The 16,526-nt window shown below is 34.2% G+C and overlaps 1 protein-coding gene across 1 annotated transcript in view; it reads left to right on the top strand.

The window, feature by feature from the left end:
* The first annotated feature begins 3,085 nt into the window (after nucleotides 1-3,085).
* The window catches only part of LOC149785210 (uncharacterized), a 35,655-nt gene continuing 22,214 nt past the window's right edge, over nucleotides 3,086-16,526 (top strand). The window contains exons 1-3 of the mRNA XM_089979020.1: nucleotides 3,086-3,192; nucleotides 8,152-8,328; nucleotides 11,414-11,821. Coding sequence (XP_089835146.1) covers nucleotides 8,185-8,328; nucleotides 11,414-11,821 — 552 coding nt within the window. The 5' untranslated portion in view covers nucleotides 3,086-3,192; nucleotides 8,152-8,184. The remainder of the gene's footprint in view (nucleotides 3,193-8,151; nucleotides 8,329-11,413; nucleotides 11,822-16,526) is intronic.

Raw genomic sequence — 16,526 nt, 5'->3', positions numbered from 1 at the left:
TCGACGCGGCAGAGCTAGTACCCCTGGGCCGCTCAAGTCAGCCAGGCAGGTCTGGTCCTCCATGCAGATTTTCGGAGACGCCTACCTTGTGAGAATGTTTTTCTGCACTGCTCCACGAATATCAAAACAATGTCTTTGGCGGATCCACCATTATTATTTGTACAGCACACGTTGCTCTGGGCGCGTCAGATCTTGCGTAGGAGGTGGCCAAACAAGTGTACCTCGTCCACAAAGGTGCAATCATATCGAGTGATTGCAGTCGCATCTAGCCGTTTTGTCCTTCCAGAATGCTTAAGGCAGCAATATCTGGTACTAGGTTGCTGCCGTACACGTTTTCTTGCAACATGTATAGTAATACTGCAGACCGTGCACTGATCCCTGTGTTGTGGAAGGTGGGTTACACCGCTTGTTGCTGCTTGGTGGTATATTGCATAGTTGTCTCGTATGCTGGAGATGCCTCGCTTATTTTGCTGTTTTCTTGTATAGTAGGTCAACCGTTCCTCCAACTGGTTGTTGCTTTTCCTATTGGCCAAACCTCTTCTGTAATTGGTTGTTGCCTTATATGCTTGGTGAACCTACCGCTCTTGCTTTTCTATTCTGCATGGTAGTCGTTTGCCGTATTGCTAGCTTGTATAGCTGGAGCTACCCTCTTGCTATGTTGTCACCTTGTATGGTTGGGTTACCTTGTTGTTTGATCTATAGCGTGGGGCTTCCTCTGGGGGTACCTGCCTTCTTCGAGGGTTCTGTGTGACTGCTGGGTTCGAAAAACTATCTGTGTACTGTTGGGTAGCCATTGTGTATGATGTTGGGGTAGTTACCGTCACAGTCGACTGCCTTGGTGGCTGTATAGGTGGCCTGCTGGAGTGGCTGAGACCGTTGGTTATTTGGTTGCTGTATGGGTTGCCGGTGTGTGGATCCTAGTAGCCTAAAACTCTCACTGGCCGGCAGTAGGGTCCACCGTTGCAACATCTGTTCCTCCAGTCAATAGGCAGCATATGCTTACTGTTATGTATATTTTATTTGCATTGTTTGTTAGTTTTATTTTTCATTATATGCTATGGATATTGTATTTTGGACTTGACCTTGTCCAAAATCAAGTTAATTTTCTAGATGAACGGACTAATTTATTTTGGTTTTGTAGTAAACATGTTTATCTCAGTCTGAGTCTAGAACGTTGGAAATTCCCCATGAAATGCTGGGTCTACCTGTTGTTTACTACATTTTATATTATAATTTTAGAAAAAGACTTGTAATCATAGCTAAGATTTTATCTTGTAAACATTTTGAGCCTTAAATAAGGAAACTTTCCATTAGGTTGTTCTTTTTTATTTTATAAATAGAAAATGCTAATTGTAACCTGAGGTCAGGTACAGCACTAGATAATCTTTCTTTTCTAGAAATTAATTATTCGTGCTATAAGATCTTAGCAGAATGAGTTGTATTATTGTGTCCACCAATTAATTTGGGCTGGATTTTACTTATTCAAATTATTTTATTCAAGTGATTCTTCTTTGGAAATACAAAATGCTTAAAAATAACATCCTTGAAAATAGAGACTTGAATTTAAAGTGAAATTTCAAATAAAGATATATTCTTGGAATGTATTATTCTGATCCAACAATAGACTGTTGACACATTGCCACTTCACCGGCCACCACAGGCACATCAACACTTCCGGCGTTAGATTTAACTGGGATTTATACTAGAGTTTATTTAGAACTTTAATTATGACTTGCGTCTGTAATTCTATGATTATTTGAGGTTTATTTTGCATTACTGTAAGTTCCTTTTTGAAATTTTCGCTTTATATTCTAGGGAAATATATTATTTGTTGAATTTTAAAAAGCTTGTTGCTTCTCACTATTTTCTATTACTTGTTTTAAGACCATATAGTCCTAATACTACTAGTTGCTTGTGATTGCCTTTTCAGAAAAGAAAAACGTGCTAGCCCAAATCGTAGTAGCTTCGAAAAAAATTGTGCTGCAATAAACCCATCCTACTCATACCTCCACCCAACCACCAACGGCATATGGGATCTAGTAAATGCTGGTCTGTGACATCCCAAGAAATCATATGTGATGGTCTCAAATCCTGATTTCACCACTAGTAAATTTCCCAGATAATATTCTCCTAGGCCATTTAAGTTTTAAAGCATTTTAAATTGAAAAAACAGTTATTATCGTTAGTAGCCTTTAATTATAATTTTCGTTTTATTTCATATTTTGCTCTTTTCTAAAGAAACTTTGAAAGACTGTATATAGTTCAGTAAATACCTGTTCTGGTGGATTTGGTAAAGTCAACGAAAGGCTAAGACATTTTTTTTTATCATTGCTTTTTTTATATATATCAAACCACGTAGGAATGCACTTGTTCCCTGGTAAAAGTAAATTTTAATTTCTTTAATTTTGGTTGGATAATTGAAAAAGTGGAATATTGTTTAAAATAGTTTAGAACGTTACCCCCAATTTATTGCTATTACAGTTAAGCTTTTTCTTTTCAGAACTTTATTTTATTTTGCTGCCTGTTCTGCCTCGAAACCGAAGTACTTTCATTTTCTTTTTTGCTATATTTATACTACGTCCCACGAATTAAGAATATCGATACAAAAGATCCAAGTCGATTTCACGGATTTGTCTGTACCATCAAAAGCGATGATCCGTCGTTTTGCATATTGAGAATTAACTCAGTTGCACCACCAACAATCATCCATTTAATATTCTTATTATTTATTATATATGAGATATATGAGCCAATATCTCCGCACACAAAATGAAGTTATATGGGCAGCGTGTACGGTATCATAGTGTTTGACGCATACTTTAGTAAAATTGTAAATTTTTAAAAATAATGGTGTTGCGTCATAGGCCGCCTTCTGGATTTTAAGAAACATATCATGGCACATTGTCAATGTGTTGTACAGGGATCATGAGAAATTGTGGTCCGAACAGAAGCGAATATCACTAATTTCTCACGTACTTGAAAACTTTATCAACTTGGTTGCTATTTTACGTACAGTACAACAACAATGCCAAGTACACGTTCGCATTTTGTCCTCAGTTTATGTCCGTGTCAGAAGTTTAGATTCAACCGGTTTATAATGCACGAAGTCGCCCTGAGTTCCGCTTTCAGAGCCTTCCATGCAGTTTTTACAAGAAGTTTTGAAATTTGGGTTTAAATTTGCAGATCTAACGGGTATATATAAAAATGCACAAGCTGTTGGAACTGAATAATTTGCATGCAACAATTAGTTTGCAATTCAGCTGAACCTTTTCTATGAATCTTGCATGTTGACCTGTTTTCGTTGCAGTGCTCGCGCACCGTCAGCTCTTGTAGACTTGTATCACACTGGGTCATTTGTAACTTTCATGGGTTTTAACACTAAGGCATGGAAGATTAATTTGACATGTGAAACTGTTAAAGTGTACAGCCCATTCCTAGGCCTGAATAATGAAAATTGTTGATTAACACCGATTTCTCTTCTCCTAAGTAAAAGTCACACGGATCATGTACGCACATTTGCTGATATAAATGTAAAAACTAATTTTAGATTTAAATTTTAATCTTAATATAGTTATGACAAAGTGTATTCAGTCATGATATCTGAGTGATCTGCACATTAACTGTCATAACATTTCCAGACAAAAATTATCGATCACTGGAATTTTACAATGGCAGTTCGACATTACACTGGGTCAAGAAAGTTGATATTGGAATGAACTATTACCCCGGAACGTTGTATTATCGCGGTACATAATGTTCTTATTAGTACATATTAAAGCTGTTTTGCTATTGCTGCTTACTTATAATTTGTAAAGTTTCTATGACTTTCCTTCTTTCTATTCCTATACAAAATCTTCGTCAATCAAAGCGTGTAAATGTAAAAAAAGCAACATATGGTGGCTGGTCCCGATTAATGTACCATTGGGGAACAACTCGATATTATCATGGTATTTGCCTAACTTAGGTATGGTAGCACACACGGATTAAAATAAACATAAATTGCAACTTACGTAAGAGAAGGAATCTCCATACTTTCACTGGTAGAATATTTTCACAATAAATGAAAGGATCCAATGATCATATTGAACACACTAGTGTAATTAAGGTGGAAATCCATGAATAACAACATTACAAATTAAAAACATATATTTAACTTAAATGTGGTAAGGGCAAAGAAATATAAATATATAAAAATAATTGTTTTGAATATTATTATTATTGAAATATTACTGATTTCAAGAAAGTTTAACTGTTATTTTATTCTTATTTATGTATGAGAAGTATGTTCATAAGCAAAATTTTTGTCAATTATGGTGCATATTTGTTTACCATAGAATGAAATTCCAGGCTTAGCTATATAAGGACATGTAAGTCAACATAGATATATGACATATAATGATCAAATACAACAGTCTTCAATGGAATTTTGATGGAAATGGTGTGAAATAAAATGAAAAAATGCCATTTAAAGATATGTGTATTCAAATTCTCCAAAATGACACCAGTAGCTTCAAAAAGTGACTTAGAGCATGTACATGTGCTATGTGGGTTGTACTAGAGTTCTACAATGTAAGACATCAACCCTGGTATTTTTGTTTTTGGGGTCGAGGTCTTACTGCCCAAATAGTGGCATTATGTAGCATGTTCGGATGTTGACTAACATCGTAATGATAAGTCAGATTTTCAGGAATATCTCGCACACCTGGCAGCTCATATTGATGCTTTTCTACAAATTAAAATCCTAATGTTTTAGTCATAATTTTCTTACTCAGATGTCTTTTTCTAGTCAGATTCTCACACAAGCAAATACACGTTTCCAAGTTCCATTGGCCTACATTTCTTTTGCCTAGAATGTATTGGAAGCAGGGAATGCCAAAATCAGATAAAGTTGAAGTATGTTTCTTTAACAAAACAAATATTAATATTGAAGGAAGTGTTTAGATCGCCTGGTTTAGTTCAAGATTCTCATCATCCTTTTAACCGATTATAAGAAATGCTCCAGCCACAGTAGGTTATATACATTACACATATAGAAAGCAAAGTGGATGTTTTAGAATTGATACTTTGAAGTTGTCTTGTACTTTCAAATCAGACATGTTCCATATTCCATGAAGTAAATTAGATTATAATTAAATGCATTTATACTTGCACTGGTTCTGATTTCCTTTGGTATTCAGTTCCAAGTTGGTGATGGTCACAGTCAATGGTTTGCAGCAATGAATTGAATTTTTTTATCTGGTAGTAGTGTATCACAGTACAATCTTGAGTCATTTACTAGTATACGAGACAATAGTAGATTGAAACATAAACTAAATTAAACGTTCAGAAAATAAGCATTTTCTTGTCATCTTTTGGTCGCTTCAAATAAAGTAAATTACAGTGACACTCGAAACATGTATAAACCCTTTTTTTAATAACCGCTTATATCTATGTAAGTAACTGTTATGCTCGTGCTGTACATTCCACTTTACAAAGAAATTTAGTCTACTATCACAAGTGAGCAGCTATTAATATTATAAAAGATTGCTAATATTACTGTTTGTACCTGTGCATTATGATTCATTCTGGCAAGTACTGGGAATTTATTATAATGATTCATCCCAGTATAAACAAATTTGAAAATATATAGCTGTTAACAATAGCTGCCTGTGACCTTGACCTCATGGTCAAAGGATCAAGCCTGCACGTGGTAGAATGAATTGTTGTAGATTCATTATGAATCATCCCAAGTATGAACCAAATCCATTAAGGGGTTTAGGAAATGTAAGGCAATGGAAATTTTTTTTTTAAACCAAAATCCTGATGCAAATTCTCCATGACTGTGACCATGATCCCAAGATCTATTGGGCATACCAGCATGTCATGGAATGAATTGTCTTACTTTTAAAATGATTCATGCCAAATATGAACAGAATCCTTCAGTTAGTCATGAGAACATATGCAAACACAAAACGTAAACTGTTGTTGCCACAGAAAAAATGATGGTTATATCTGTTGGCTCAGCAAAAATAGAAATGTAAATAAAAATAAAATCACTTCCGGTGGAGTTCTAAATTTATCTTTTGATAAAAAAAGAGTAGTATTCTACAAGGACATCATACAAAACATTCAAAGTAAGAGAATACCAAAATTGAAACACTGAATTAAAGATGCGAAATATGACAAAGTATGATTTTCTTGTGTATATGCACAAGTTGTGATAATTAAGATCCACCAATGAACCAAGATGACAACTGCAGAAGATAAAACTAAGTACAATCCATTATTCTCAGCATTGTTATTGATGCTGCTGTCTAGGGCTGGGTTTTTGGCTACCATGTTAAATATTTTTCAAATAATTATCTTCAATACAACATTATCATGATGGTATTACATACTTAAACTGTGAAAGATTCAAACAAGTTCATACAAAACAAATCAGTTATATCACAGCATAAAAATCTGTTGAATAGTCTGAATTCCTGAACAAACCAAGACAATTTTTTCTGTCATTCTTTATATGTTCACTTAGCTATTTCCAGCTTCACTAAAATGAATTAAAAACACTTTCATTATTCAGTTTTAAGCCATTCAGATTTATAACAAATCAATGGGAAAAGCACAGAACACAAAAAAGACAGGTGAAAATAACTACTTATTCCTTAGTTTTCAGACCCCTCCGGTGGTCTAAGTGATTAAAGCGGATTTGAACCCTGGCTGAGTCATACCAAAGACTTATTTAAAAAATGGTACTAGCAGCTGCCTCGCTTGACACTCAGCATTAAGAGGTTAGTGTTAGGACTGGTTGGCCTGTTGTCAGGATAATATGACTTGGTAGGACATGAAGCTACATGTCTGCTGCATGATGCTTCAGTGCTAGACATTACTATAAACTGCCACACTGCAGACATTGTAGCAATGTGACTATGTTAAAAATCCAAATCACACACACACACATTAGTTTTCATAAGGTACCAATTTTTATAGATTTCATGATTGCTACAAACCACTTATATAAAAGATGGGTGACACTACCAGGTGATGTGGACAACAAATTCAATGAAAAAAGGTAAACATGGCCATCTGTTATGAAAGTAAAAATGACTTTGCCCAGTGGGACTTTGCCATTGAAAATCCTTATTTCATAAATATATCCTTGTGTATGGTTGTTCATGCCTTTCTTTAAAGCACCATCTGAAAGAACCTTGCAATCAGGTTTTAGAATCATTGTCGAGAATATTTTCCCTTGGAATCTGTTGTTGAATGTACTGGATCCTTTTGACGATGGCTTGTGAGCGGGAGCAACAGTAAGTGGGTGGAGATTATCGTTCGACATGGGAACTATCCATACTCCAAGTTCATCCCAAGGAGAAAGTTTGTTAGTTGGACATGACATATATTCCTGAGTTTCATATTTCTTAGTGAGCATTTTTTCGGAAGTGAGAGAAATCTGATGTTCTGACATTTTAACATGAAATGAACTAAATGTAGGTAAAATTCCCTTAAATATTCATCTAAAAACATCTTGAACAATGCATAAACAATTTAACAATACGAAAACATCAAAATACCTATTCAGTTGCTTCTGCCAAAATCATCCTCTCAGTAACACTATCCTTTTGATCTTACTTCTGCGAAAGGTTCACCAGTTTTTATTAAAAGACTTGAAAGCTATCATGGACAACCTTTGATCCCATTATTATTTTTAGTACCTCAAAAAACATCCCACTTTAGGCCTTAAACTCTCCAGATTACAACTGTTAGATAATCAATTAACAGCTTGTTTTGTACACACATTAACCTTCAGGATTAGATTGCTTAGCCACACATAACTGCACCAGTATAACATTTCCAGTCCTCAGTAGACTGGTTCCCACTGGTTTCTGTAATGTGTGGATAGAATGCACAAACACTCTAATTCAGCTTTCAGGCCAACTATTTATTTTCTTTCCATTATGCACCATAACCTTTACCATGCATATTTTTTTATTTTGTTTGCCTGAGTGATATGATTTTAATATAGATTAATAATAGACTATAATGTTATGCATGCCTCTTTTTCATTTTGTGGATATTACTTGGATCTTAGACAAGAAAAAATTTACTGCCAGAAAAATAAACATTTTCAATAAATTTTCCTTTTCGTTCATCAGACCTTCCTATATGTTTCAGTTCTGGCTGCTGACAGACTATATCCATTCAGTAATGGATCCACAAAATGTTCGACTAATGGAGAAGACCTTCCGAACACCAAATCACTCTAATCAGCTTTTGATTCAGATGTCAGAGCTATGGCGAGAGAACAAGTATTGTGATGCCGTCATTCATATGAGAGATGCCCAGTACAAGGTATATGTTCCTTCTTTAAGAACTCCTTACATAGGGCAGGGCTTTACAAATTTTAAAAATGGAAAATTCAACCTGCCCTTGGGGGATTTGAGCTTGGCCGAAAATATGACTTCAGAATGTGATAACTAAAATAATTAAAATATTTAAGTATAATAAAGTACAGTATGTTTTAAGGAAATTGCATTACATTTCTTTTACAAGTATAGAACTTTTGTCGTGTTTTTTTGCTTGCACCTTAAAACAATGTAAATAATTAAAGTTAGAGAATGTATGTATTTAAATAGTACATGTAGATATATTGTTGAGGAAAGAATGGAAAGGTTTTAGTGCAGATGTAGTTAGAAGGACAAAGATATATACATGTACAGAAAAGACACGAATGCATAGATATATATGGGCTTTGGAAATGGCTATGCAAAAGACCTTAAACTGAAATATTTTTAACAGCCGAGTACAGAAATGTGTTAAATTAATTTAATCATATTGCAATATGTCCTAAAAGTTTAGTTATCTTTATTTGCACTTAATATTAAGTTAATCATGCAAACCAAGCCCCTCACTGAAATATTCCATTGTTAATGAATTCACTCTTTGCATTTTTGAGTGTTGTGTCCACTTGCATGTCTGCTTTCACTTCCACTTTATCCAGTTTTCATCTTGAAATCGGCAGCATGCATCCATACAATAACTGACAAGTTAACTTTTGATAATGATTTGAAAACACTTATTTTGATACATTTAATTATTTTTCAAACATTAAATATGTATTCGTCTCCCATAATAAACCTGCAAACAAGAGATAAAAACTACTTATGGGATGCAAGATTTTCAGGTGGCTAATCCTAAGAGGTGAGTGTCTTTATTTCCAAGTACATGTCAAAGAAATCTCATGGGTTATGTTATTCACCATTATCATCTAGTCACCTTGAAATCAGTGACATGCATCAGAACAATCATCGACACACCTGTTGTTCATAGTCTGCAATCATAGTGCATTAAACTGCCCATGGCTGACTTAAGTCTTGAGAGTCAGTGAATCCCATGCATGGAGAGATATTACAATTAAAGTGTAACTGATAAGTTGCAATATAAGCACATATTTTGTATTTGTCAAAATTTGCTTTAAATAGTACATTCACATTATCATGTATGCATAAGAAAATGCTATACTAACCTTGCTATTGACTACAAGAAAATAACATTGCTACTGTATCATGTGAAATAATGCATTGATAGAAGAAAGAAACTGCAGACAGATACACATTACGTGAATGAAGAATGCAGTACATATAAATGTGAAATATAGGTACTTTTATGTTCTGTTACGAGATTGCAGAGAATACAACTTGCAGAACAAAAGGCATTATAAACTGAAGATGACCACTATCGGTCAATTTATTTTACTTGCCCATACTCTGGTACCTCAAACCTGCCAACCATTACAGTTTTGCTGTAAGACTTTTGACAATGACCATTAAAACATAGACTTATGGAATAAAAGGAAAAATTACAGCAATAAGATTATTGCGTAAAATCTGTATAATCGGCTAGTCCATGTTTGATTTGGATCTGGGTTTCATGTAAGATTTAGTGAAATTAATCAGGGAACCAGACTAATTTACAGTAGTACTCAGACACTTTAAACTGCACATATTTTGTCATGCAAAGCATCTACATGATCAAACTATTGATTATAGAATGTTTTTTTAAAAATGGCATCCAGCTGCTGCTACATGGTAAAGACGAAAGAAAAAAATAAGCCTTTAAGTTTTTTAATCAGTACAGAAGAATAAGAAAGAATATTCAATAAGAATAAGCAGAAAGGACCCAGTTATGTTTATTGGACATTGCGTTTCAATCTGAGTATGTCATGTGGTGGGCGATACAATTGCCATCTTTCATGTCAAATGAAGAAAATAATTCCAAGAATTACATCAAGATAAGAGATAGGAAGAAGCCATTGAAATGCATAGGGTTTGGAACTGAAATTTGTGCAACTGTACTAAAGTTAGAAAAAGTTACATGTCCTAATACAGTTTTCAGATGAACATGATGTTTACTGTACATGCATCAGTTTGGAATAGCTTTAAAAAAATTTCAGTCATATCGCTATGATGTCTGTAGTGTGGCAGTTTAAAGTGATGTCTAGTACTGGGGCAATCATGCTGCAGACATGTAGCATGATGTCCCACTCAGTCACATTATCCTGACACCAGGCTGACCAGTCCTAACACTAACCTCTTAATGCTGAGTGCCAAGTGAGGCAGCTGTTAGTACCATTTTTGTATGTCTTTGGTATGACTTGGTCGGGGATGGAACCCATGACCTCCCCGTATCCGAGGTGGACGCTCTAACTACTAGGCCACCGGAGCAGTCTCTTTGCGGAAATAGTGCTTTGACACTAACAATGAAATCCCACTGTAGTGTGCTTTTTTATAACACGAATTAGATGTAATCAGTCTTGTCATAACTCCCATTCTTCTTTGTCTTATATGTCCCTTATTCATTGATGCCACTGAAAATGTCAGCCATGCTGTCAAATGGATCATGATGATTCAGACAAGTTTCAGAAACTTTGTATTGCAATAATTATTTTCATTAAGTATGGAATTATCTTAATCTTGATTGTTACTTGAATTGGTTGGTAGTAAAATTATACATTGATTGGCAGTTTGCAAGAGTGAATCGTCTTTGTTTCATAATGATTTGTCTTAAGTAGGAACAGAATTCATCTTGGCATTTCTGAAATGGACACAGATGAGAAAAGGAGTCTTCTGCCTCCTTTTTACAAGAATGAATCAGCTTTGCTTCATAATGATTTATTCCAAGCATGATCAGCATACATCAGGGGGTTTAGCAAATTGAATTTTTTTGACCAAACCGTACCAAATTTATTGATACTTCTACCATTGCAGTAGAAAAGAGGCTTCTTTGTCTTGCTTATCTACTACCATGATGAAATATATGGTCAGTATTTGTTGAGCTGTTAGGTAGTAATTTATGGTCAGAAATGGTTAGCAATTAAATGAGATATATTTTGTTCGAAGTCTTTCTGATTTAGACTATTATTCTTTTCTGTGTCTAGGTCCACAAGCTGGTGCTGATTGCCGCTTGCCCAGAAATTCTTAATCACCTTGCACACAGACAGGAAAATGAACACCTAAACTTTTATCTTCCCGATGATGTCAGTCCTAGGGCAGTCGAAACTGTTCTCGAATACTTGTATGCTGGAACAATCCATCTGAAAGATGAGAATGTGAAACAGGTGGAGAAGGTTGCAGAAATATTGCAAGTAGGACCTTTGATTCGATATTGTTTAGACTTTGTAGCATTGAATGATGAGGCGTCAGAGTATTGGGAGGGGTCAGACTTCGACGATGATGATTCTAATGGAAAGAAGATTATTGGCAAGATACCTAGACTGGTTCGAAGAGCAAGGCGAGGGCGTCAGAGGATGGAAGAAATGTCTTATCTGGACCTAACTCACAGCAAGGTTTGTCTGATATCACAAATACTTAATGTTCACACTGCAGGGATTTTCGTTTAATGATTTGGATTGGGGGCCAGGGTTCATCATTTAAAGGGGTAAAAATTGAATGACTTAATTGCCGAAATTTGGAATTTTGCATAATTTTGAATTATTTTACATTGGAACCATGTCAGTTGTATTAGGATTGGGACCTAGTTTTGTTCTTGAGAACCTCTGATAAAAATAGTCCAGAAAATCATTGCATGTGTGCACAAGTATGTGTGTTCATTCTCATGCACCAAGTTTATTGACCATGCTTCATTGGTTTTCACTTGTTCAGCCTAACATCATACTGCTTAGGGGAAGTCAGCCAAAATCTATGAATAAATTGATTGCAGTATCCAAACAAGTAATGGGGATTTTTTTCAGCAGTTTTAGACGGTGCCATCTCTTTTAAAGGTTGATAATAACAGTCTGATTTTCTGTTTTTTTAATATAATTGTTTAATTATTTTGAAAGAGAATGACAAGAACTGGGTCCTGTTGTTACCACTGATGGACCATTCTTTGTTGGGGCTATCTTATTAATGTCAGCAATCATAAATCTGCAGAAATTGGTACTCCCTGAAAATCGTTACCCCACGAAAAGTGCATTTATGGCACCATTGTTATGATTGCATCAGTTATTGAGTTTTGACTATAACATGGATTTAAAAATACCCATAACATTATGAAGTACTAGGCTTTTCATCACTCGCCACTACAACAGCATGGGTGAAAACTTTTCATTTATTTATGTTCATAATAATTATTTTAGATATTGTGAAGAGGGATTGTTACTTGTAAGAATTGTACAAATAACAATCAGTACCTAAATCATCTGGTCACAAACTGAAATAAATAATTTATAATTTAAACTGGCCCTTTGCATGCACATTTATTGTGCACAATAAAAACTTGAAACAAGACATAACAATCGAGGTTGAGTAAAATAGGAAGATGCAACTCAGTTACTTAGACAAAATTTGTTCAGCAAAGGTCCTTCTCTTTATTTTTTCTTTCAAATGTAAAAGATTAACATAGATATTTGAAGGTGTGCAAATACTGAAGGATTTCAGTGTGTACAAGCCTTGTGTAACAGTATCCAGTCTTTTTTACCAAATGTAGTTTGTATTGCTGTAAATTAGTGAATTTAATATGTGGGTTATCCAAGTTTTTCTCTACCATGCACCCCCTGTGGGGTATATATGTCCGCATATTACACAGTTTGATTTTTATTCATATTACCATATTGTAGTTGTTGTTGTTGTTGTAGGGTTTAACGCCATTTTTCAGCACACAATAGGCTATACATGGCGGCCAGTATTAATGGTGGAGGAAGAACCAGGGAAATCCCCAGAAAGAACCACTGACCCTTGAGAAGCTACTGGCAAGCTTTCTCACTTACCCACATTGGCCGAATCTGAGACTCCCATATTGTAGTAACATTGTTAAAAACTCATTTCCTGTTTCAAACAATGCACCGAGTTCAAAAAAATAAACAAGTCCGATGTTGATTATATAGTTTTTTTTACATTTCAGCTAAATTTTTTGAAGTTTAAAAATGATATAATAACAAGAAGATAAGCTCAACATAATAAAATCAGCATCATCTTTTTAATTTAGTAATTTTTGAAGAGCAGCGATGTTGTTGTGTTTTCTAAAATCTTAAACTGACATAGATAAAAGCTTAGAATATGAACTTCTACAGCACAGTGTATCAGTGTCAATAATATTGAAAAACGAGTGATAAAAATGTTGTTAATTAGAATTTCAGCATATTCGCTGCCTTTGAAAAACATCCGTAACCTTGGCATGTCATGCTTAACTTGGAACATTTTATAGTTCATGCCATCCGACGATTATTTGTAGGTAGGTGATTATTTTTTGATTTTGAAATTGATGAATGTTAGGTGCGGCTTTATTCCAGCATTTAACAAAGAAAGCACATGGCATCATTGTGGAATGGTTGAGATGGCTTAAGGTGCGGAAGCTAATTTTGAATTGACCCAGTTTGGTTGAAACTTCTGATGCGGTGTCCTTTTATCAAGTGGAGCATGTGGTTTGAAATTTAGACATTTTAGGGATTCAGTGGTAAACAGAAATGATGATTCATCATACACTAGTGCTTTATACTATGTTTCAGATGTTCCATTAAACCAATATATGCCGATTTTTACCAACAAGATTTGCCAGTGTACTGGAAAAATGACAAAGTTGTCAGTATTTATGTACAGAGAAACCCTAAAACACTGTTCAAGTCTTGTAAGTTAAGTCTGTTATAGTTTTCATATGGTTGTAGTTCCATATCCCTGCTGACTTTGATTAGTGATTGATGGCAGCAACATACACCAGGAGAGTCGCCTTATCTTTTTGATGGATTGCAAGGGTTTGATATTTGATTCAAGATGAAACAATTCAAATTGAAGCACACCCATTTCTATTTTATAGACATTAATCCAAGAAGTCACTTTATATAAGTTTCATTCTGTTTGCCTTGCAGACACTATTATCATGGCACAGCAATCGTTAAGTTCAGTTTTTTAAGTACTCATGATAAATCTACATCAGTTTGTTCCCAGTACAAGTGCTGTAGATGAAGATGAACATAATGTTCCAATTTCAAAAGATTACTCGGTAAAGGCCTTCTATGGCACATATTTCAAATTCAAGCAGGGGAAATCAAGAACTATGACAACGAGGTTACATTTCAATTATGTATTTCAATTCCATGCGTCAGCATCAGCACCAAATAAGTTGCAATAGGACTTGAAAACCATCACTGATTATTCTCTGAGTTTTGAAATAAATGCTTAAATATTGAGATATTTCTTTGTTATTCAGTGTATTTTTTTTTTTTTTTACCATTGATGCTTTTATTTATTCTTTAAACCAATAACCACATGTTTGTTTGCTGGGGGACAAGCTTGGTTTGGATTTTGCTGGTTTCTATTTATAGATGACATGTGATCAAATTATACTAAAGCTGAAGGCTTTCACTCACACCAAGCCACTAAAACTAAACATTTTATGCGGTGCATGGAAACATTATAACTATTTACTTTATGAGTGATTTACAGTGGCAATATTGGAATGGGATTAGACTATAGTTTGTTCCACGCAGCATTGTGAATTTTATTCTATCTGTAATTTGGTAAATTTTCTGGTCATCGTCATTAAATGTTGCTAAAAGTACCTAATTTGTTTAATACTTAATGTGAAATAAATGAGGTACTTTTAGCTAATGACCTAATAATTTACTGCATGGAAAGATCTTTAGTGTGGTGGTGTTGACTCATGACATTGTTCATTACAAACGTATTGACTTACACCCTAATTTGATGTTACACCTATTTTGACGCAGTGTCATAAACTAACAGTTCTTGAGAGAATGCATCTCTCAATGACATCACTGAGACAACATTTGTTTACGCTGATTGACATCGAGTCACGCAGACAGAAACATTTGTTTACGCTGATCAATATTGAGTCACCCAGACAGAAACATTTGTCACAAATCCTATTATTCTCATTTATGAAATGAAACAAGGATATATATCATTAAATAAACTGCTCTTCAATAAATCTTTTTTTTTAAAAAGTTAAGTCCACATAAAAATACTTCATGCCATAATATGCATCCAGTCTGTTTCTCAACACTTGTTAGCCATGTTTCTCACAGCTGATAACTGCATCAGTAGCACTGTTTAGAATGGTGTACAACATTATAAGTTTTTTTTGATGGATATGTCGTTATTGATATTATGAGGTACTTTTATTGTTGTAATTTGTGGAAATTTACATGAAACGTAATTTTATAATATATTTCATAACTAAATCAGCTTCCAGTATATTATTTCTTATTTAAAAAGTATTGTATTATTCTCTGTCTGATAAATAAGAAATTTTGCTTTAATTGTAGTTTTCAATCAGCTGTTTAGAGAATCTCATATAACATACTTTAACCAATTTGTTATGCATAAATTGGTTTGATAATGGTAAGAATTAGAAAAAGAGAAAATAAAACTGTCTCTTGTAACATGTCTTTGTCTCTGATTATTGGCACTTTTAGAGATGCAAGTTATGAAGGATGCAAAACAGTTTTAAAGTTTGAAAAAATAGTGCATTCAGAGATTGAGCCTCTGTACATTAACAGTGCCAGTTAAGTATTGGAAAACAATTATACCGTAAATCTAATTTTTTTAAAGTCATAAGGTTTTCCCCAATGGGATTATTTTAACTTTTGCAACAGAATCTGTTCCAAAATGAAGATTATGATAAATATAAGAAAAAACTTTAGAAATGGTAAATATTGTTTTCCAATGTTAATGCTGCTCTGCAATATATTATTTTCTCTGGAGCATGTGTGCAATAGTGTCACAAGAATAAAAATAGACTTCTGTGAGGTGCATCAAAATTGGTGACATACGGTACTACATAATTGTTACAACAAGGTATCGTCTGGATGAAAGCTCATTTAGGAGAGTAAGAGGGATATATCATTGTCATTTCTTATCCATACTTTGCTAAAATAACTAATGTTTTGAAAGTAATGAGAGATATTGCTATGAAGAAATACATTTATAAAAAGATGAAAGTAAATGTTTATGTATGTCAAAACTGGTTTGTCCAGGTTAGTTGTGTAAAGGTCAAAAATTCATTAATTTCATTTTCTTACTCCAAAGTATTGT

The sequence above is a fragment of the Sinohyriopsis cumingii genome, chromosome 13 (assembly GCF_028554795.1).
Source record: "Sinohyriopsis cumingii isolate HCF-2022 chromosome 13, ASM2855479v2, whole genome shotgun sequence".
Classification (NCBI taxonomy): domain Eukaryota; kingdom Metazoa; phylum Mollusca; class Bivalvia; order Unionida; family Unionidae; genus Sinohyriopsis; species Sinohyriopsis cumingii.
The sequence above is the reverse complement of the archived record's forward strand: the minus strand, read 5'-3'. Positions and strand labels throughout refer to the sequence as shown.